Source organism: Mus musculus, chromosome 17 (genome assembly GCF_000001635.26).
Source record: "Mus musculus strain C57BL/6J chromosome 17, GRCm38.p6 C57BL/6J".
In the NCBI taxonomy this organism is placed as follows: domain Eukaryota; kingdom Metazoa; phylum Chordata; class Mammalia; order Rodentia; family Muridae; genus Mus; species Mus musculus.
The window spans coordinates 78,342,689-78,366,353 of record NC_000083.6 but is presented as its reverse complement, the minus strand read 5'-3'; the positions used below and the strand labels follow the sequence as shown (position 1 = coordinate 78,366,353).

The 23,665-nt window shown below is 45.2% G+C and overlaps 1 protein-coding gene across 5 annotated transcripts in view; it reads right to left on the bottom strand.

Moving 5' to 3' along the window:
* The window catches only part of Crim1 (cysteine rich transmembrane BMP regulator 1 (chordin like)), a 176,360-nt gene that overhangs the window by 10,239 nt on the left and 142,456 nt on the right, over positions 1 to 23,665 (bottom strand). For all 5 annotated transcript variants that reach the window (XM_006524601.4, XM_006524602.3, NM_015800.3 and 2 more), the window contains 5 exons: positions 21,848 to 22,004; positions 20,372 to 20,493; positions 19,068 to 19,277; positions 15,455 to 15,670; positions 11,177 to 11,398 (listed from right to left, as the gene is read on the bottom strand). In XM_006524601.4, the coding sequence (XP_006524664.1) occupies positions 11,177 to 11,398; positions 15,455 to 15,670; positions 19,068 to 19,277; positions 20,372 to 20,493; positions 21,848 to 22,004 (927 nt within the window). The remainder of the gene's footprint in view (positions 1 to 11,176; positions 11,399 to 15,454; positions 15,671 to 19,067; positions 19,278 to 20,371; positions 20,494 to 21,847; positions 22,005 to 23,665) is intronic.

The window sequence follows — 23,665 nt, the reverse complement described above, 5'->3', positions numbered from 1 at the left end:
CGACCTTGTAAGGAAGGAAGGAAGCAATCCTGAAGAGAACAGCGCTGCTGCCTGTGCAGTATATAAATCATGAACTAGCTCCAATGATGGAGCAACAGCATGAACCAAACTGTGTGAGAAAGGGGAAGGAGAAGGCTCAACTCCTTGCCCCAACTTGGCTGTCACCCTTCCTGCATCTTATGCCGGTGGCACCTCTGCCAGTACTCTTCTGAAGGAAGGGTGTGAGGCACTGAGACAGAAGGCTGGAGACTGTGCAAAGCGGTTCAACTCGAGACCAAGCACTAAGCTCTACTGTCTTAGGGTCTCAGCACGGAAACTCATTACACCTTAAGATATTTCATAAATCAATGCCCCTCATGCTCACAGAGTAAGATTAGCTTCCAAAGCGAGGTTGCGATGTTAGGGATGGTAATTATGCGTTCAGCATCATGAGGGCATCCACATATTTAAGAAACACTGACCAAGTAGCCGCGAAAAGTGTGGTGGGGGTGGGGGTCCCACACCGATGCCCAGCTCAGTAACCACTGTGTGAAGTAAACACAGGCGGACAGTATGGAGGGCAGAAGACAGGTCTGCTGGGTAAGAGAGAATTCTCCCAGGACTGCACACTCGGCCTGTCCTGTAAGCAGTAAAGAGGACGTTTAGCAGCTAAGGGAATGTACCTCAGAAGGAAAGGGAGGCGTATCAGGGTGTCTGGTGCGTGTGCCCGCATCCATTGGAGATAACCTCTGGAACGGATAACTAAGGATTCTGAATGTCAGCGGAGACCTTTAGATCCTTCCTATGCAGATGGCGACGGGCCCTCTTAGTTTACTTCAGAAGGAAACTGAAATCCGCCTACATGGAAGCCCTCACGAGCCAAGGCAGCAGGGGTATAGTGTCCAAGGGGGTTTAGGCAGAAAGGAAGGGTGAGGCTTGCGGGGGGGGGGTGTTCTATGAAATAGCAATTGGGATACAGATGGGAAGGTGGAGCATAAGGAATCACCCTCCTGCTTTAAGTAGTGAACAGTTAGTGGACTTCCGAGGGGCTCAGGTCAGGCTTTAGCAAGGAGTCTCTGATACTCCCGTGGATCTTCCTCACCCCCGGGATGGATCTGTAAACTCTCAGAAACAGAACCCTCGACACTCTCCCTCTCCCATACACTTAGGCTGCCGCGCACACACAGGAGCATATGGGAGGACGACACTCATACTCAAGAGTGGTGCTCCGAGGGGCACTCCCCCACTCAGAAGGACAAAATCAACAGACTAAGGAAAGTGCAGGCAGCGACAACGATCCACTGTTGAACGACAGCGTCACCCAGTGCTCATTCAGCAGCTGGACGAGACCACAGTGGAGTCCAGAAGGACAGTTACAAAATGATACCAGAGAAAGAACGAGCACTCTGAATACTTAGAAGGCGATGGGCTCGGGCAGGGGACTTTGGGCCACAGAATAGGTGAAGAAACTAAAGTCTCGTGCGCTTTGTCACCCAAATAGTGGAACCCATTATGCTAGCAACCCACGGAGAGACCCGGGCTCGCAGTCCCTCAGAGACAGAGTCAGAGTTTCTGACCCGCTAAGGAATGTGCAGCCCCTGGGGAACTGCCCACACATGTGAGCTGACTGCTACCAGACCAGTTGTTTATCATGGTTCCCCTGAAACTCTACTCATCCCTGAAGACCCTAAAAGCAAGTCACGTTCAGCTTCAGTTCATCTGCAAATGACTTCATTCAGATTTGAGATCAGATTTGAAAAACTGTGTGTGAAGATGTTTAGGGCATAGCAGATGCCAGCCGGCAGGCAGACACTTCTTGTGTTGGCTCCGATGTGCACTGGCTTCCTTCAGAAACTCTGAGGCCACCCCATACACTCAGTGCCCAGCAAAAGCTAAGCTGGTGCTGGACTTGAGGTGGGTCAGAATTAGTGTATGGCAGGGTGTGCAGAGAGCCTGACTCAAGACTCTTAGTTGAGCCCCATGTCAAAGACACCATTCCTGGTCTTGCTTGAGAAGTCTACCTGAACCAAAGTACCAAAACCTTTCATTGCAACGAAATATGTTTCTCTAAATAGGGTATTAAGAACCAAGCCATACTGTGCTAATAGTGAATTTTCATGTGAAGCAAGCAGATGTGACTCTTGCTTTCAAGACAGTCCCAATTTACCAGGGCAGGTGCCATCTGGCCCAGGAAATAGTAAGATAGATTTTGGTTAATGAGTCTTCCTAGAAATATTTTTGCTTTTTACTCGGTTTCTCTTGAGAAGTTAGTGACTTCGGTAGAGGCTGACACAGTATAGAGCAGATGTTGGTTGCTAGATGGACCACAGGTTTAAGAAACCTTCAGAATGGAAAAACAGGGGCGAGTCTATGCAACTTGAAGGTGTTTGTAATGAATTACGAGTCACTGAAGTTTTCTTGTACTTAGCCTAAGTGAGATTACGAAAAAGCCACTCAAAGCACCTAGCCTGGTGAGGAATGCAGACCTAGGGACCGAGTTTCAATGTAACTACTGGGTGTACACGCTATCTGTTTCTTCCCAAATGCCACCGCATTGCTCTGCTTATGCACACAATGACATCATGTGCTTCGGCTATTCAATACCTTGCTTGGATTATTTGTAACTTCCACTTACTGGATGACTGCTATGTGCCAGGCACCAAGATGAGTATTTCACATGAGTCAGTCAGTTCCATTTGATCTCCACAGCTCAGTGGACACAGTGATTGTTTCAATCCTACAGAAAATCGAGGCCCGTGGAAGTCAAGTCACTCATCTAAGCTGAGGACAGGAAGTCGGGGTGGGACAGGAACCAGCGCGGGCATGGTTCTCCAACCCACACATGCCTTCTTGCCTACCAACAGAATGACGACAGGAGAACGTTCCAAGGAAAACATCAGGGACAGCACCGATACAAAAAAAAACATTTCCTTTTAAAACCAATACACTAGGGATTAAACATCCCATGAGCACGATCCGGAAGACACTGCCTTAGCATCAGACAGCTCTGGGCTTTTCCACTGGCAATGGCATCAGGGGCCAATGCTTTAAATATTCAGGCGAGACAGTCACTATTTCAATGGTTATACCTTGATTTGATAAGCTATGGCATTTTACTTCCTCATCAGGGGCCCCTTGTCTGACCTTATCAGATTCAATCTGAAATGGCCTCTTTCAGGTAATTGTTTTGTTTTTTGGACACTGTCAATATGGTGAACATGGTGGGCTATCTTATGGTGGGGATAGGTTTGCCACAATGGTTACATGACAGAGGCTGTTTAAGTCACAGAATCTCTCTCTCTCTCTCTCTCTCTCTCTCTCTCTCTCTCTCTCCCCTCTGTATGCAAATTCAAGCAACAGTATCTTGTACAGCCCAGGAGCACGTAACAAATATCCAGTGCCCTTTCTGGAGCAGCACTCAGTGTGGTTTCCCCTCTGTCTGTCCTGGATTCTGGTTATAAAAAAGGTGACAACTGTTCAAGCCTTCCATGTTTATGCCAGCTAGGCTGAATTCAACTGTCTAAACTTGACCATCTCCTGTCTTTTCAAGATAAGAATAAAAGCTTAACAAGCTGTGACCCTTGGAGCCGGCTTTTACTACTTGAGCTGTTCTAATTACAAAATAAAGTTCGCCAATGGCTTTGGCAGCCACAGTGCCTTTTGCCTCTTTCTGGATTCAACCTACAGTCCCAGGAGTCACTCATATGGACCCAGAGGCCCGCTGACTCCGAGGAGTGCTGTACATATGAGCCTCTGCAGAGGAAGTGTCTCCGGGCTGCTTCCTGTTTCCTCCACGGAAGGATACAGAACCCCAAACCCACTGTCACCTGCGTTCCAGTTTCGGTTTCTGCCTCAGAGGCAACCTTCTCGGACGGACACTTTGGGTTCTAATTCTGTTGTGGTGGTCATGGTGTGGGAGTCACTTCCTGAGAGGAAGCCAGGCGGCTTTAGAAATTGCATCAGTTCTTTTAAATCTCCTGCTACACTACAGAGTCCAGGAAAGTAATTTACTCTGGGATCCTGGTAGCCAGGAAGCTAAAAGGTGTTGTGGCTTTAAGAAATCCCCGTTTATATCAGTTCAGCACAGTACTACTCTGGGACCACTTTTCCTTCCATAGGTATTGAAATGCTGGCACACACACTCACAGTATTGTTCTTAACTCTTGGCTTCATTCGCCAACAGGGCCTATTTCCTCTGGGACATGCGTTCAGAGCAACATGGAGGCTTACATTTAGTGGGTGTGCCAAAGGACTGGCTCACTTCAGGGTGGGGACTAAGCTTGAAATTTGAAGTGTGTGTATGTAGCTTAGCATTTGTCTGTGTATGCACATGTGTGTGTGTGTGCACTGTGTGCATGTGTGTCCCCAACTTATATTTTGCTGTGGTTTCTCTTACTGAACATAGAACTGCCAGACTTGCTGGCTAGCAAGCTCGAGGGTCTGTCTGTGTCTCTCCTCTTTCACTGCTAGGGTTACAGATGTATGCTGCCACAACTGGCTCTTTACATGGGTACAGGCAATATCAGTGTACACTTCCCATAATGCATTACAATTCCTCTTCCTAACCCAGAAAGGAGTAAGGCACACTTTCTGATAAAGACACTAAATATCCCTGGCCTGTACTATAATTTTTCTTTATCAACTTCAGTTGGGCAAATGAGTGTCATGTTTGGAGTGTCATGTTTGTCACACATACAATGTGAGCAGCCCACTTGAGAAACTAACGTAATTATCCCCCCCCCTTTTTTAAATGTAAAGGAAAGACTTAAAAAGAAACTTTAAGAAGCTAGAATTTAAGTAAACAACCAACAGGTCAGTAGGTGCAGGCTCTGAGCACTCTGGCTAAAGGGACAGAGCAGACTCCAAGAGCGTGAAGAGGGAGCTCAAGTGGACTTGTGTGCATGCAAGTCCTGATCAATTTCAATGAGGAAAACCAGCCAATCTTAATGATTTTCATATAAAAAAAGAGACAGACATTATCATGTAGTATGGCTGCCATAAGCCAGTGGCCATCAAAGTCCTTTCTTCAAAACCCAGTTCTATTTCAGTTCATCTATTTCTCCGGATGTGAAGTCTAACTCTATTATAAAGATCAAAAGAGACTTCCAGTTTCTTCAGCATAGTGCAATAAAATGGTTGCTTCAAATCAACAGAAGAATTATACATGTTCCCGAGTTCCACGAGCAGAAGTCTGACCAGCTGGTTGGCAGTGACTTTTGGGTGATCCCTATTGCATGCAAAGAGGACACGATTTCTCAGAGAATGTAATTCTTGTTCTATTATCTACTGTGTGTTGGTTGGGCACTTCAATGATTAAGTTCAAAGAAGTTGTTCATTTTAACTTTAAATGAAGTGTTGTTTTATAGCTATGCCTACTATTTCACAGTAAGGTGTGTGTGTGTGTGTGTGTGTGTATGTCTGAGTGCGCATGGAGATTATACAACAAAGTAATTTTGGAAATGAATAAACATATTCTAAATGGCAGGCAGAAACGATGCAAGATCAAAGTAGCTCCAAAAAGGAAGAAAAAGACATACAGCTTTCTTTAGGATGTCAGAGTATTGCATCTTGTTAGAAAAATCTAACTAGCAGGATGTCCTACTCTCTACCCTTACAGGAGATGTTTCATACTGTGAGCCATTCTCTGCCAGCATCGTCCAGGGGGCCTTACCAAGTGGCTCCTTCTGGGAAAAAGTCTCCACCCACCCCTTATCACTGGCAGGTAGAAAAATCAGGTTTGGTCTCTTGTACAGAAATAAACAGGAAAGGGCAGATGCTGCTGCGCTCTGAGACCCCAGTGCCAGCCTCCAGCCCTCAGCCTTCCTCTTTAATATGAAGCCATCCTTTGGCAAGGGGTTCAGACAGATGCTATGTCCCAGCGGTCCTCCCTGAGTCAACTGCAAACATAAGAATCTCTGTTCACAATGTTGAAAAGGATGCTAAAGGGAGAAACAAAAACTGTGCATGGAAGACGCAGACGGAGATGTTTCTAGTGTGCAGGGCAGGACCCGAGCAAACTGAAATCAAACACTGTTTATTTTTGGTGCGGTAACTTTAGACCAGTTCCAAAGTTAGTACAGTAGATGACAACCGGAATGTTTTCCTCTGCGCACCCTCTAAACAATACGCAGGGCCCATTCTGCTTCTGCTGCCTTTCCATCACCTCTTGTTCCCTTCTTTTCGCTTAAGCAATTTTAATACTCGTTCTCACAGTGATGGTGACAGTCTGGGGCCCCCCCCCCGCTGTGACTGGCAACCATGAAAGGAGGCGAAGGGAGGCATGGGGCTTCCCTAGGACAGCGTGCCCTCCACACAGGGTCACAGTGAATACCACACAAGTAGCTCGTGAACTCCTCACGTGACACTAGCTTCTGAAACCCAACGTCAGGGTCCCATCCTCGAACTTGGACAGGGATGCCCATCCTGCAGATGGTCATCACAGAGATGTGCTGTGTTTGTCATTAGGTGAACACTGTTCAGACCGCAGTCAGTCTGTACAGTAGGAGCCGTGGACCACTGAGCCAGGGTTCATGCACACTGGGCTTACATCTCCACATGGCTTCACTTCCTTTACACACTACCATTGAGAAGCAAGGATTTCCTTTACAGGAGGCAACTGAGGTGGATTGTATCCTGTCACCAAGACACGGAGCCAGGGTGTTTTTAGAGTTGTAAGCTTAACTCTGGCTCCAAGGCAAGTTCCTTATAATGTGCACAAGCTTTTAATTTTAAGGAAACACATCGGAATCTTAAATTCTAGTGCCCTAAACATTATGACTTAAAAACCACGTAACATTAAATTCACAAATTTTTAACGATGGTGATGCAAATGGTTATTACATTTGATTCTGATGGATATATGTGCATGCAAGAAGTAGTATATATGTATATGTATATATATATATATCCCCATATATGCATATATATATACATATATATCCCCATTTGCTATCCATATATATATATATATATATATATATATATATATATGGGGATAGCATTTTCATCAGTCAGCCTGAAACACAGAGAAAGCAGAGCACAAGAAGACTCGCACAGCAGTGTGGTATAGAAGAACACAAACCCCACCATTATTAGGGGGCTGTTTCTCTACCCATTCATTGAAGATTACCATGCAATTATGGCACTGCAGTGCACTGACAGAAACCACAGCTCTGACTCAGGCCAGGCCAGCTCGGTGTCTTGCGTTAGTGCCACTTCAAATATCAGTACAGACTAACACACGTCAAGTACAAAGTACGGCTATGGGCTAATCAGACAGAGGCACCCATCAGGAAAAGAGAGACCTGCTGAAAGAAGCATCGTTTTCACAGAGCTTTAAAGATGCACAGTAAGGACATTCTGAAATGACTCAAAGTCATATAATCAGAATATCTTAATACTGTTTATATTCAGGTTATAACCCACATGTGTTTATGTTTGATGTATCGAATAAACAAATAGCTCTGATCCAAAAATAACTAATGCTAGACAGAAAAGAAGGTCTTAAATAGGTTTCTAGCTGACATTCTCAGTATGTGACTTAAAATATCAAGTAAAGTAACCTGCAGGTAAAAAAAGAAACGCATCCTTCCTTACCAAGCCATAATTTTCAAGGTAATATTCTGATTAACACTTCTGACTCAGCCAGCATGTTAGTTCTGTTCTCCTAGACCAGCCTAGTGGCAGCCCATCTGACTTTCCTGCTTCACAAAGCTGACAGGGAACTAACCCCATCTGTTAGACTAAGAATAGTCTTTATAATCACTCTTTCCATGGAATAGCCAATCTGGAAAAACTGAATCGCTGGCATAGAAAGGGTCCATGGGAATACTCGTGTCCCCCGTGTCAAAGCTGTCGGCAGGGGCTACATCCTCACAGATATAGTGGGTGTAGGTGGTGTGCCAGCCACGGCTTTATTCATTTGCTTTCCCCTAGGGAGTCATGGATCCAAGAAGACTCTTTCCCCTGGAAAGGAAGGCTATGGGCACTCAGAACGCAGCTGGGAGCAGACTGAGGATGCTTTACAGTGGCCTGGCTCTTCTGGTGAAGTGTGTCATCACGAGGAGTCTGGCAGTTCTAAGGAACCACCTGTCATGCCTGCTGTCCAGCAGCAGAATTCCCAGACCACGGTTCTCTACCCCATTCATACTCAAACCACTTCCAAAGCCATCTTTTTATAGTCAGGAAACCTATGAAAATCAAACCCAAGGCTTGTGTATTTGTGTAGGAAGGCAGAATACAAAAAAAAATTAGAAAAAAATCAATTAAGATGCTCCATTAAAATGATTGGGTAATTACTACTTAGTTTCGTTCAAGTAGAAGGATGAATTCCCTAATGATGGGTATTATAAGCAATTAGACAAAGCTGCTCACTTTTCAAAATTAATCACCAATCCTATTAATTATGTCTGTATTACACATCCTACTAAATTGGAACACGTAATAGGAGAGGCCTTCACACATCAAAGGAGAACCATTATCACCACACATTAGTGAGGTGATAATTTAGCTGAAAGGAACACAAATACTCGTAATTAGAAGCCTACTTTTAGGAGGATCACTGCTTTTCCTTACTCTTACGCTGAGAATAAAAGAGAAAAAAAAAAAACCAAAGGAAAAGGCAAGTGAACTTGAGGAAGCCAGTTTCACAGGAGCTGTTCAGCTGTTAGAGGAACGGCTCTACCTAGGAGACCTGAGGACACAGCAAAGCCAGTGCCCTATGGGACCTGTGCTGTCCCCAGTGAGATGATGGGATTCTGAGAACTGACAATCTGGGGTGAAACCGAGAATGGCCCAAACAGGACGCTACAGGAGCACTGGCCCTCAGTGCTCTCTGGGAAAGCAATCAGGTGTCCTTCGACATGCCAACGATGGCCTGTCCCGCCATCTTTCCTTCTGTTATATGACTAAGGGTCTGCATCTCAGGCACGGCTCTGAAGTGCTTTTGGGAGTGCTAGCTTTACCCAGGCCTTGTGTCTCTGTAGAGGGGCCAGGCTGATGGGGAGTTGGGACAAACCGGTTGGTAAGACAAAATACCCCAAAATAAAACAGGCAAGTCGGAGAGGCAATCTCCCCATTACGTCCTGAAATCAACTTTCAACGCCCGAATAGCAGAGTGGCAAGAGAACAGGAGTAATTTCACAAGAGTATTTCAAAACAAGCATGGCACAGACAAAGGCTTATTTAGGAATTTGAGTACACAACCACAGGTACGCAACAACGCATTCATCAATATAGCATGAGTTATGATTTTCAGACGGAAGATCTCTCATGTTCCCTTAAGATGAGTCCAAGCTTATAGAGCACAAGTGTACACACAGAGGTGGGCAGGAGGGGAGGGCTGCTGGCTGGAACAGGCTATGTGCATATCTGAACCATAATCTAATGAAAATGTTTGCAATCTGATTTAAAGTCCGAGTCACACATTTTGGCCAAAGAGGTCTTTTCTGCCTACATTAAAGAAGAATATATAGTCTAAATGACTCAGGAATTAGGAGTATGAAGGAAAAAAGAAAAAACAGAAGACAGAAAATACAGACTGAAAATATTAAGGTCAGAAGGTTTCTTTCTACAATTTTGGGGGAATTGTTCTTGTGAGGAAGAGAAGGGATTTACCATTATCATATGAAAGCTAACTTACAATTTAAGTAACTGATCTACCAGCAAAGCAACAAAGCAGGAGAGGAACTTTCAGTTGAACAAAACCATCCAAGAATTCCAAAACAAGAGAAATTTGTTATGAGATCCCCCCCCCCCCCCCACCCAGACCTCCTGGGCTCCGCTTTCCCCAGGATTAGCCATTTAATCCTGGGAGGGTCACTAATTCTTCCTTTTATCCTTAGAGTTCTAATGTGTAAACAGGAGCTACTGTCTGTAAGCCCTGCGAAGACAGGGCAGTATCCTAGTTACATCTTGGCTCTGGATTGTCACCGAAGGCAGTGAGTGCCCTTTCTTGTACGCATTTTGGTTAGCTCTATGAAAAGTAAGTAGCTAATTGTGGCTCATTTGGAAGTGTGTCTCGTACTTTTTGTTCCATTTATGAGCACTGCTTAGGAGTCTCTTTTCCCACTAGGAAATAATCACTTGCCCTGGTTTCTGTAGATGCTCCTGATCTGGAGTTGCTATTACACCACAATGATCCAGTCTTCATTCAAAGAGCATCCAAGTTTAAATAATACATTTATAGATGGTCCCTCAATGGAGAGAACTCAGCTTTTAGGACATTCTGTTTTATATTCTTTGTGTGTGTGTGAATAGCATTTTGTGGCCGGAACCCCTTTCTTCTTCCCCAGGTACGTATTCCAAATACTTGCAATGACTTGTGTCTAGAAAGCACGCAGAATCCATTGGCAATGAGTGCACAATGCCTATAATTAATAACAACTGACATGTGTCTTCATTTGCTACTCTGATTATGGGCTCACTGTGGGACTGAGACGTGTCTTGTGTCTCATTTGACTTTAGGATGCAAAAACAATACAGACAGTGAGGGCCTTGGGAGCTAGGCCTGTCCTTGATTAGAGCTGCCAGCTGTCTCAGCCTTCCCTCTGGTCCCCGGAGCAGCATCTGGCTCATGGCCATAGGACTGGTTCGGTACGGACATTAGAGGGTAATATTCATATGTCCTCTGCTAAGAGATGAGGCACCACAGGCCATGAGGAGGAGAGGGTTCTGTTAGTAATCGGGCCTCACTCTGTGCTTAGGCCATCAACGTGGACAACCATGTAGCTTCAACAGGATCGGTTCATTGCCCCCGTAAGATAGGGAACACAAACAAATGGGAGACTTAGTGAATCCTTCATATTGAGCTGGCCTCAAGGGCGAGGCAAGTTTTATATAATAAACATTCTCTAATATGGGAATGATGTGCCAGGGTGACTACTGGAAATAATTAGGGAGCGGGAACTATGATATTGGAAACCCAGAACTCGCAGAGAGTCCCACTGGAACACAATGGTGCTATAATGTCATTAAGTTCCAAGGCAGCATCAATTTATTCTTCACGCATCCATCTTGGGGGCACAGCTTTCCCCATCTCTCCCCTGATTGATGTTCCCACATTGGGTCCGTGTGGCATACCAACCAGAAAAACTAATTTAAAAAAAATATGAACTGGTCTATGCAATTGGCTGCCCGTGTTAATTTAGTGGTCACTGGGAGAGATGAGAGGTGTTTTCCTTTTTTCCCTTGATCTTACCTAAGCAGTAGGGGCAACACTGGCCTTTCCTCAAAACAGGTCTTTCACAGGCCACGGAAGGGCAAGACTCAGAGTAGCAGCTAATTGCGCTATCCACGCACACGCAGCTGGTGCAGGCGTCGGGCTTCCAGGACTCAGCCGCCAGGAAGATATCTCCTTCATCATTCCTGCAGTAGCTAGGCACGCTCTCATTATGGGATGTGGAAGGCTGAGGAGGGTCATCTGGAAAAATCGAACACACAGTGTCAGCAAAGACAACGCTGCGGGCTAACAGCTACACAGCATAGTTAAGTGTCAGGCTGGCTTACAGAGGCACTGCTCTCTAAGGCTCTGGGTACCTCATTAAAAAACAAAACAAAACAACAACAAAAAAAAAATACAGTCGGTCCTAAGATCAGGAAGCCTGCTTCTAGGAAGGTCTTGTATTCTAAAACAGAGGAACAATCGCTGCAATTCTGTCTGGAGCCTGTGCAGGGTCTCCTCTAGCCTTCTTCCTTACCTTAAGGAAAGTCTGTGTTTTCTTTGGAGGCTCATGGGACTTGGATCACAATGGATCAACCAGGAAATCCTGTCCATGATTTCCCAGGCTGCCTTGCAACTGGGGGTGGGGTGGGGTTGGGACACCTGATCTAGCTCCAGCTCAGGGCTAATGAAGGGATTTTTAGGGATGCTTCCACTTTCTCTTGAGGGTGGAGGCACTGCTACCACCCTCCTTCCACATTCTGCCTGCCTTGAAGGTGATAGTTCTGGAGTCAAACTTGTCTTAGCCAATGGGCCACAGAGTCGATTGTGCTCCATGGTTGCCACCTGCTTATTCTAAAGTATGAAAAATAAACCACAATTTGTTTAAAATTCATAGCTAGATTCTCTTACTTGCAGCCAGCTCAGTCCTAACCATTCAATACTCAAATACATCTTCCCTGCAAACTTGTCTATACACCAGATCTGTGACATTCCTAAGTTTAGACATTCCCGTTAGTGAAGGAGGGGCCAGCAACCCAGGTCACACAGAAGGGCACCACCCAGGAAAACCATATGCTAGCCCCGGCGTGGTGGACCTATGGGAGGTCTCCACATCACATGACAGACTGAAATGGAACAGAGGGTCACCAGGAAACCCAAGCTTCTCTTGGCTATCCAGAAATTAATGAAAATTAAGCCTAAGAAGAAACCTGAGCTTTGTAAAAGGGACATGTAACGAAGCGAGGTCCAAACTTTAGGAACGTCACAGTCTCTAATGGCCGTGTGCCAAGCAACACCCTCCCCCAACCACCTTTCCTCAGTGGACGCACAGCGGGGAGTTATCTTGTGTGCCTCTGAATCAATATCAAGAACCGTGCTATTCTCAGCCACGAGACAGAAGGATGAGACAGACATGACGTTATCACAGGCTGTAGAAGCTCTGATATGTAGCATCTTTCTTTTGTCTGCTTCATGAACACACTACACCCTCTGGTGAGCACATCTGATCCTCGTTGGTTCCCACTGGCCTAACTCACTACAGGGAGCCCGTCTCGTGGGTCGCTCCTCACAGCCCAACCAGATTCTGTAAACAGAGAAGGAAGGGTGGGAGTCGGCTCCCAGAGCCCCTTCTGAGGTCATCTGCGGCTAGAGAGAACGTCTTTAAGAGAGAGGCGACTGCTAACTTTGGTTTTGTCTGGAACTAAGCTCTATGCCCTGAAGTCCCAAGGACCCTGCAGGATGCATTAGCCTAGTTCTTGCAAGCAATGTCCAACTGGGGAAATTGTGCTGGGGCCACGGGTGTGCACCATCATGGCTGTCTCTCTCCTGTTAGGATTTTGGGCAAATATCATACTGGTACCCTCCTCCCTCTTCAGGATCTACTTCTGTGGAGGGCCATGCTCTAAGGCAGAATGGGAAAGGATCCCAGAGAAGCAATCACCACACAGACACAGGTCTTGTAGACACAGGTCTACATATCCTTTTGAGGCCATTTAGAATGTGGTAACCTAAGGCTGGTCTTTTGCTGGATGTGCAATACAGCACTTGGGGATGCTGTTCTCCAAATTTATTGTGATGTAAAAAACCACCGACATCTCTAGTTTAAGTTCAGGATACTGGGAGAGAGGCAAACATGGTGGCTTGCATTTATAATTTCAGCACGTGAGAAGCTGAAGCAGAATGGCTAAAAAAAAAATGTTTTTATTGCAGCAGTCTAGATATGAATAGAAAGCCCCAAAAGATCCACTGAGGAGTTAGTAGCTCCTTTAAATACAGCTTGGCCTGGGTAGGCCCTTATTCACATATGCAAAAGTAACCTTTGGAATACTTTTATATATATAGAAAAAAACTTCAAAGGTTAAGACTGAGTTATCCTATCTCTATATGGAAAGGAATAATACTAGTCACCCTGGTATAATTTATAAATGAGAACAAATCAGGTATAATACACAGAGAAAAGCAGAAAGCCACAGCTAGCTCGACAGGAACCCAGGGGCCTCTGTGATGTGGTTTTTTGTTTTGTTTTGTTTTTCCGAGATAGGGTTTCTGTGTGTAGCCTGGGCTATCCAGGACTTCTCTTCGTAGACCAGGCTGGCCTAAAACTCTCAGAGATCTGCTTACCTCTGCCCCTGCCCCCTGAGTGCTGGGATTATAGCTCAGCCTGTAATGCAGACTCTTATTTTGAAGCAGGGGGCCCAGCCCTGGCCTGGGACTTCTCTATGTCCTCTAACTGCATGAAATCTCTGAGTGCAGTCAGGTGTCCCACCAAGGAATTTGGGCTTGCTGTCCCAGAGAAGTGTCTTCCACACAGCCTGTCCCCCAGTCACTGAGTCCCTAGCCCGGGTACACAGAGCACTTTTTCTCCTCTAGCATCTCCTGAGCCACCTGCACTTGAGCACCCCCCCTCCCCCGCTGTTTCGTGAACTGTTATTATTTTTTTTTAATGTGGAACAACCACATGACACCAGGAGGGGGGGTTATTTCTCTCTCTCTCTTTTCGGCTATTGCTCCACAGGATATGTGTGTGAGTGTGTGAGTGTGTGTGTGTGTGTGCACGTGTGTGAGGATTCCCATGGTTGATTCCAGGCATTCCAGAAATGCCTACAAACCAAGTAAGTAAGTGGGTATGTGCTCACTGTCACTGACGACTTCCTGTCAGGAGGATGTGGGGGTTCAGACATCTTCCTTTATAAACAGCAGCAGGACTTCCATATAAAGCAGTGACAACCACACGGTGGGAACAGGTCACACACATCCTAAAGATGTAACATGTATGGACATCTAATACCAGACCAGATTTTTACACTAGTTAGATCTGCCAGAATAGTATGACTACTTTTTACACACACAGATCTCTCCCAAGATGATACCGTGGCTCAAATGTAGTTACTGAGTGTGACGGACATAGAAACAGAAACAGAACAAGCTCCTGGAAGGTAACCCAGCAATCAGGGTAACAACGGAAGTAATAAAACATGAAGGTTTATGTTTCCCTGCGCAAATGTGCATCGAGTGTATGCTTGGAAGGGAAGTGGTTACAGTTTTAGTTAAGAAAAAAAAAACTGAGAAAATGAACAAACACCAAATAATAAAGCCAGCTGCTTTCGTGACTTTTTTGTATTGAATCAAAATGAGTCTGTTTTTAAAAAGTCATCTATTCTCGAGTTAATAGAATTACTATTTTAGTTATAAAACCAGTAGTGTAGCTCACATCTAATACCTAGCTCACATCTAATACTTTTTACACTGTAACCCATTTCTTTCATGACTAAATTTACCTGCTATGATCTGAGAAATCACAGGAAGAACACGGTAGCAGACCACAGCCCCTCGACATTCTTGGTCTTAACGTATTAGTTACAGGACGGGGAGGGCCCGTGAATGCTTTCACAGTATTTTTACAACCTGCATAGTTCCAGGAAGTTTCATTTGTATTATTTTCCAATATAACTAGTTTTTACATTTGTTAAGAGACATACTGTCGCTGGTGAGACGACATTTTACATAGCAAAGTCATTGGGGATAACCTGGTATAGAGGGACTTCCTGTACTCTGTGAACAATCTTAGTCTGAGCTGTAAGGGTAAAAGAGTTAAAAAGCCAGTCCTTCTCTTTCAAAGTCACCCCCGATGCCACGCTCGTTGGCTGTATTATGTGGGTGATCACAGGGAATAGACTGGGGAAGTGGGCAGCCAGACGTTCCCGCACAGGTTCATGGGTTGAACACAGAGCTCACCCTAACATGAAAGTCTACAGAACCATCAGGCAAAGCTGCATCCTTTCCTCCACATGTGCGCTGTGCCACCATTCTGGTTACCTGTACACTGTGGGCAGCAGGAGTCCTGGGTGCGGGAGGGGTTCTGGCAGAGCAATGGTGGGCACACCTCCGTCTCACACAGCACTCGACCACTGTGACAGGTGCACTGTGTACAGGAGTCAATGTTCCAAGTTTCCCCTTCCACAAAGTACTCTCCTCCGGGGGCGTGGCAAATAGAAGGGGTGCTGAGCTCCGGCTTCTGCACTACAAAGTCATCTGAGGAATGACACAGAATCAAAACACGAGGAATTAATCACCTGCGGTTTCTTCAACTCCCAAAGGAACTGGCGGCGTTTGTTTTAAGGGAGCGAGAAAAAGCCAAGTGTCTGAAGAGTTTCTCTCACCCTATTCTTATCCCACCAATAGGAAAGGAAAGAACAATTTCCATGCCAAGAAACAGGAGACAAAGAGCTAATCTCAGGAAGCGAGGTTCGAGTGGCTGAGTCTGTCGATAGTCCTGAGAGAATTCAATAAGAATTAAATTCCATAGGCATTCTCTCGCCGGAGCATCTCTGCGAGTGTGCAGGAGTTGTCTAGAATAAAGACTGCTCATTTACTGAATGCTTGTTATGGTCCAATTATTTCCAGGCTGGGCACCTCTCACTTATTTATTTCATTTTGTTTCTTCCTTCCATTGACCTTGTGAGGGAGGCACTAGTATTCTATTCTGCCTATTTCCAAAGCTACCGGCTCAGAGCATTAAGCACAGTCAAGGGGCTGGAACCAAAGTCAATGGTTATTTGGATAATGGATATGCCTCTAGATTAAACAAAACTTCCAAATGATGGATGTCCTGTCTACTTTATTATCTTGGGATTCTGAGCACTTTTATTCCTGGAAATGTGGCCCACGGTCAGGAAGCCACACCTCACCTCAGCCAACTGCCAGTACCCCGAGCAGGACGGGAATGTACCTACAGATTCAACAGTCTGAAACCCCTCACCTGAGACTAAACATTTGGTGGACAGCACCATCATCAACCAGATGCATACCCGGAGGCTGATGTGGGTGACTTCTTTTCCCAGTGGTGAGGTGGCTTTAAAGACATGAATGTTGAATGTCTACAGAGGTGTGGGGGGAGCTGCCCTGATGTGGTGGGAAGTGAGAAGGCATTAACTGTATTCCCAGAGTCCAAGTACAACAAGCACTTCAAGGAGGTGTTGACAGTGGTGCATCCTGCTGAGAAAGGGTCTAGAGACACCACTGCTGGCTCAGGCCGAGAGCTCAGCGGATGCTGAGGACCGGGAACCACCCCTGTCCGTGTAGATGTGCTGAGTGCATCAGGGCCGTGTGTAGTGGGTAGTAGTGGGTCAGTAATACTGATGGGATACAGTGTGGCCTGTGGGGTGACGTTCAGGTTTTAGGACAGGTTTATCTCAAGGAAAGGGAAGGGAAGATGGGGGATGTAGGCTAAGCAGACACACTCCAGGAAATAGTCAGCTGAACTAAAATCCCAGTGTATGGGCAGGAAAGAAGGAAGTAAGGAAAATCGGTCTCAGTGGACAAGACGCTCAGGTGTATTTTCTGTGGCTTATAGAGGGAGAAGAAAAATCTCATTGAAAAACTAATATTGGAAAAGGTCCTCTGATAACATTTAAAGAGGGCTTTCCAGTAGACGGGCAGCAGGGGTCTGCAGGGGTTTACCTCCTATGTATTCTTGCAAAACACAAAGGCTGGAGAGATGGTGAGGAAAAGGTTAAGGCTGAGATGGGCCGTGGGAAGAATGGAAGAGACAGTGCTATTGATCTACTCTTGGGGTTGGGCTATGGTTCCTTTGGTAAAGGGCTTGCTGAGCAAGCATGAGGGCCTGCATTTGATCTTAGGCACACTCATTTTTAAAAAGCCAGGCATGGTGGCTCACAGTGCAATTCCAACAGGGGGACGCAGGCACTAAAGGACCCCTGAGACTTAGAGGCCAGCTAATCAAACCAAGGGAAACATTGACTGCTCCAGTCCGGGAGGAATAAGAAACTGTTCTTAAGGTAGGAAGGAGTCCATGAGTACAGAAGGTCTTTCGGCGTGTCTAGACAGAAGAGCTCACATACAGCATACCACTAAAGATCCTGGAAAACCGTAAGTCTACACATGCAGGAATAGGAGTGTGTTTTGTATATGTATATTCAGAAAGTCACATAGTATGTGCATTCGTGTGTGTGTGTGTGTGTGTGTGTGTGTGTGTGTGTGTGTGTGTGTGTGTCATAGGCCTGAGGTCAATGTCTAGCATTTCTCATTATCTGTCTGTCTGTCTGTCTGTCTCTCTTCCTCTCCCTCCCTACCTACTTATCTATCTATCTATCTATCTATCTATCTATCTATCTATCTATCTATCTATCTATCTATCTAATTTGTGTTTAATGGTTTTCCACTGAACCATGAGCTCACCCACTTGATTTGATTAGCTGGCCTCTAAGTCTCACGGATCCTTTAGTGCTTGCGTCCCCCTGTTGGAATTGCACTGTGAGCCACCGTGCCTGGCTTTTTAAAAATGTGTGTGCTAAAGATCAAACGCAGGCCCTCCCGCTTGCTCAGCAAGCCCTTTACCATCTTCCAACCCCAACAGTACGTCAATTAGCTGTGTGTTTTAGAATCTCCCTGAACTAGAGAAAGATACTACTGGTTCCCCTGACTGCGGTTCTGTTTTGATCTGTGTCTTTTTATTTCCACCTGTCTTGCTCCGATGTCTTCGCTGGAGTAGCTGACAGAGCCAGGTGCAGGTTCAATATGCGCCTCCAATAAAGCACGTCTTGAGGGAACAAATGATTTTTCTCTTCCTCAAAGAATTGGCCCAGACACAGAGTTCTACTTTATCAAACTGCTTCTGACCTGGTGGACACGGTGGCTGCTCATATTTTACTTGCAAAATATGTGAAGAAGGAGACAGCTGATCGAGAACACATCTAACTGCATTATGGGAAAACAAAACAAGACATCTATTCTGCATTTATGTGCCAAGTGCAAAGGTATGGGAGCTGCCAGTGTGGTCATTGCTGAGGCGCACGGAATCTTAACAGCTGAGAAGGTCTTTATGTACTGGAGGTGAGGCAGGTGCAGCCTGGCCAGCGTCCATTATCATCCCTGTTCTGTTCTAATAACTCATCTTGATTATTATTATTAGGACTTGTGACTGTTCCAAATGTCTCCATTTGGCAAGAGTGCCACCCGTCCATTATTTTACACAAGAGCAACAGCCACCGAGTTCAGTAATTCTCGGCAGTATCACCGCCCCCCCCCCCCCCCCCAGTATTACTTGGTAAGTTATAAGCTTGTATGAAGTAAAACTTTCACCAGCCCCCTTCAGTTAACTCAGGCCTTCAACCTTAATATGCTAGCAGTAAACTGGAGGGTGGGATTTACATATCTAAGTCCACAAACCTCTAGGAAAAAAAAAAGCGCTAGTCCAAAGATCAATATAATCAAGTCAACCATTCAAAAATATGGAGAACCATTTCCACAGCTTTAGAATTTTCCTTGGTCTTTGGCTAATCGTTCACCGTAGCCTGTTCAGTCTGTGGTGGTTAATAACAGAAGCCACAGACAGCCGAGGAGTGTCCTAAGGACTGACCCCACACTAGCCCCAGAGTCACAAGCAGGTACCAGGCCAGCCCACTTTTACCTGTGCAAGACGGGCAGCACTGTCCGGAACGAATGGTGGGGTTGCCGCAGGCAGGCACGGGACAGGTGATGAGAGCGCACATTTCCTTTCCGTTGTGACAGTAGCATTCCCGGCAACCATCATGCCAGCTCTCCTCGTTCTTATGATGATGGCCATCCATGGACAGACATGTGCCTGACAGGACAGGTGGCCCGGCTGAAGGAGGGACCTCTGGACAGACAGAAGGCAGCCTGGTAAAGAAGCAGTTTTGGCACAGGAGAAACAGTTTGTTGTGCCCAGTCACCAAAACGACACTCAGGGAGGACAGTCAGTGGCACAGGAAAGGCTGGGGGGTGGGGGGAGAATTTAAATCATCAGGTCCCCAATTTTAAAAAACAAGAGAGAGAGAAAAGGAGTCTCCAAATATGGTTCCTACTGTGGGGTATTGCTGAGTGTTCAGCCTTTCAATTATTTTATGTAATAAGTACAACTTTTGAAATAGACATCATTAACTTTTTATATATGGAAGACTAATCACAGAAGTTTCATCCAATGGGAGAATTTGGGACCCCTTGTGACTACTAAATATTTGATTCATAAGATGGCTGAAATGATTGCTTATATTTTTGTTTATGGTGTGACTCCTTCAAAATACCATAAAAGTAACTGTTCAACTTTGAAAAAAAAAAGCATGCTACAGGAATCTTTTAATGTTTGCTTGTACATCATCTGACAATCACAACAAACCGCAATGGGGTGGAGGGTTTGGGAGAAGGGCTGGGGTTGAGATAAAGGTTGAAGACACACTGGGTGCACATTCGATGGCTTCAGGAATGTCACTGGAGGAAGACTCTGGTTCTGGGGTCACAGGGGATTTTTGCCTATTTATAGCTCTGGCCTGCTGTGTGCTTCTCAAAGCAAGTCTGAATTCTCATGAAAACCCTGTTGCTAGGGGATACCTAAGTGAGCAGGAGTTTAGATAAACTCACTCCTGAGGATGCCAAGATGAAGTTTCTTCCTGTACCAATCCCACTTCTGAAGAGAGTGGTCTCCTCTGTAAGGAGGCTGGGATACACTCTAGCTTTAGGCTGATGTTTCGAGACAAGCAAAAGCGAAGCTGGAAGAGGTGGTTAACTTGGTCATGTGCTATAAACCCTGTTCCAAGCCCTTTTAATTCTATGAAGGCAAAAGGGTGTCCTGTGGGAGGGTCCCACAGTGAGTGACATTTGTTTCAGAACAGACAGCAATCACTTAAAGCAGCCCATTCACCAGACCCCTTTCTGTCCTTTGTTACCACGCTGTGAGGAGGAAGGACTCACACTTACCTCGGCACTTGCAGATAAGACAGCCATGACTGTCCTGCTGGAAGCCCAAGGGGCAGATCTTGCTGCATGGCAGCTCTGGACATTTCTTACACCGACAGATGTCACAGCCATGCTTATTCTTCCTGGGTAATTAAAATTTTGCCAGAGGTCAGAAAATCCAAAAGTTTCAAACGATGCCCAGGTACTCAGACCATGGGTCAATGCTATCACCACTTAAGCAGAGATGATGGTACATCTGCATTTCGAATTCCAAGGTGAGTTATAATTAGCCTCACGACCGAGGTTTAGAACTGCCCAAGCATTTATATGCTTTTGGGATGTGGCCATCCCCAGTGACACAGATGAGGGTTTAATTGGAAAGATGGTACCAGATCTAAAGGACGAACATGAAACGCCAGGGAACAGAAGAGTGTGAGATGTATTACTAGCCAATGTTGGGAAATTAACGTTCGAGGAATTTTGTTAGGGCTGTGGGCTTTCTCAAATGGCTGTATCCTTTGAGAAGTTCCATATGCTAGTAAAAACTTTAACTACTGAAATCTACATTAGACACAGGAGGCTGTAAGGACTTGGGGACCTGGGAAGTCTTCATAAATGTTAATGAAAGCCTTAGGCCAGCAAGGTTGTCTAGTGGACAAACAGGTAGTAGCCATCGAGGGTGAGGAGGTGAATTTGACTCCCAGATCCCACGTGGTGAAGGAAGGAAACTAAGTAGGCTGTTTTACACAATGCACATTACAGCATGTACACAAGACCCATGTACACATATAAATAAGTAAGTAAATGTGTATATACTGAGAAGGACTACAAACCTGGTCCTGGAGGCTATTAATTATTAATTGGTTGCTTTATTAGGGCTGGAGGATACTGTATTTTGTATCAGCAGTTAAGTTATAAAATGATTATATCTTTAACTTTATTTTTTTACTTTGTGTGTGTGTCTACCATGTGAGTACAATTTCCCCCAGAGGGCAGAAAGAGCGGCAGATCCCTGGAGCTGGAATGACAGGAAGCCAGGCCCTGTTCATGCTCACCAGGCGAGCATACGTGTTCTTAAGCATCGAGCCTTGTTTCCAGCCTTAGTAATTATATCTTGATTGGTATCACACCCATGTCTTACAATTAAGAATAGTGATGACTAATGCTTGGAATCTTTTTCTTCTGAGACAGGGTCTCATGCAATCCAGGCTGGCTCTGGACTAAAGACGTAGCCTCCGCCTTCTGAGCGCTGGCTGCTACCCCAGCGCACCTTTAACACCTTCATACAGAAAGTCAGAACTTGATTGCATTTGGAAACAAAGCTTTTTTGCTCTTTTCTGAATTCTCTAACAAAAAACAGTATGGCTCTCCTCAAATCATACTACCACTGGCTCATTCAAACACATACAAAACAGCTCCCAACACAGACATGACCACGTTAGCAAGTTACACTTAATTTCTAAATTTACAAAAAAAAAAATATTGACAAATACGTACAGGAATCCAAGCGGACAAAACTTGTCGCACATTGTTGGTCTGCACTTCTTGGGCCGTGGGCGGCACTGACAGAGTTCACAGTTGTGCACATCGGTGAGGAAGCCAAAGGGACAGTCCAGGGTGCAGGCCCTTTTGAGGCCTAAGCAGAGTTCCTCCCCTGTGGAGACACACAGACGCCATGTTTCTTCCAAGACAACAGACCAGATTCCATCACGGCTTCAATGCCTGCCCTGAATCCTCCCATTTTAAACAGAGTTAAACTTCAGTTCTACCACAGCATCAGCCACAGTTAACAGGTATGGATGGTGCTATTTCACAGTTCTCACAACATGGCTCCAAGTTCTGGTGAGTCCAACTCTGAAATGGAATTCTGAGGCCTAATTGAATCTGCTAGGCCTAGGACAGGGAGTAGGCTGGCCACCATTGATAAGCATTGACTGGGTGCAGTTTACATGATTTGGCTTAATTAAGTCACCTTAAACTGATGGTGATGATTTATGGTAACCTATGGCAATCAGTAGTTTGCAGTCCAGATTTGTCTCAGACATTTACTGTGTGCCATCAGAGCTAAGACATCTGTGTGAATGCTCACAGTATACTTGCTGTTAGCAGGGGAGCAGGTGGCATCACAGAACACTGAACGCTGTATGTAGCATTTGGGACTTCTTACTTTCTTTGACAAAAGCCTGTCTGCTACGTGACAAAAAGCAAAACATCGGGGTTGTATTTAGCTATGTTTGCCCTACTGGACTGACAAAATATCCATGTGTTTAAATGCACTCAGCTGACAAAAATGTATGTATGAGAGGGAATATTCATATTAATATGTTACTAATGATGGTTTGAAATATTTAAGACAAACCTCTTTTGCAGAGTCTGGAGTGGCATTTGTCTTCTGCTAGTCAGTTATTGCATTCTTTTAGAAGTTAAAATGAACAGGCAGAAGCAATGTTGTCAAAAGAAACAACTGAAGACACAGCAATTTGAGAAGGTGATGCAGTTGAAGAGAAAACCAGAGAGAGTAGCGATGGCAAGGTCAGCAAACAAGCCTTAGGACAGAAGAGCAATTTGAGGCTGGTCCAAATGCAGGGTTTGAGAGAGAGAGAGGCAAGAACCCTGAGAGAGGAAGCTGCCACGGTGAGAATGGCGACCCTTGAACAACGTTTTGTAGAATGGTAAGGTATGGATCAACTAGTGTTGTGAGGTTGGCAAATGAACTGTTATTTTATTGGGGGTATCCCTGACATATAAATGCCATACTAATGCGCCAGTCGCTAGGGAAGCCACAACTCATTTGTCCTGTTCCACTGACAAGTCTTACAGCCTGAAATTAAACATGAACTCTAACTGATAGGTGAAATGGGTTCATATATTACATAGATACTTCTGTGGTAGAATCTTTTGTGAGCCTTAGCATTCTTTCCATATTTTATTTACTGATATATATATATATACACACACACACACACACACACACACACACACACATACACACACACACACACAAATATGGGTGTGATCATCTTTGGTAAAATTTCCTACTCTGCTGCTATCTGAAACTTTTCATTTCACACATTTAATGTATCCCCATGTGTCCATATCACACCATGAGACCACCGAATGCTAATCTGCATCCTTAGAGAGAGCGTGTAAGTGGCTCATTTAAAATTCATAATTATGAATTATGGTGGGGAATTACTTTTCATCTCCCCTTAGGATATGGAGGGTGGGAAAAGGTCCTCAGATTTTTTTTCCCCCAACACAGAGACGATCCAGCTTTCCTAGTGTAACAGTTCTAAAGTCAAGGCATCCAGTGGG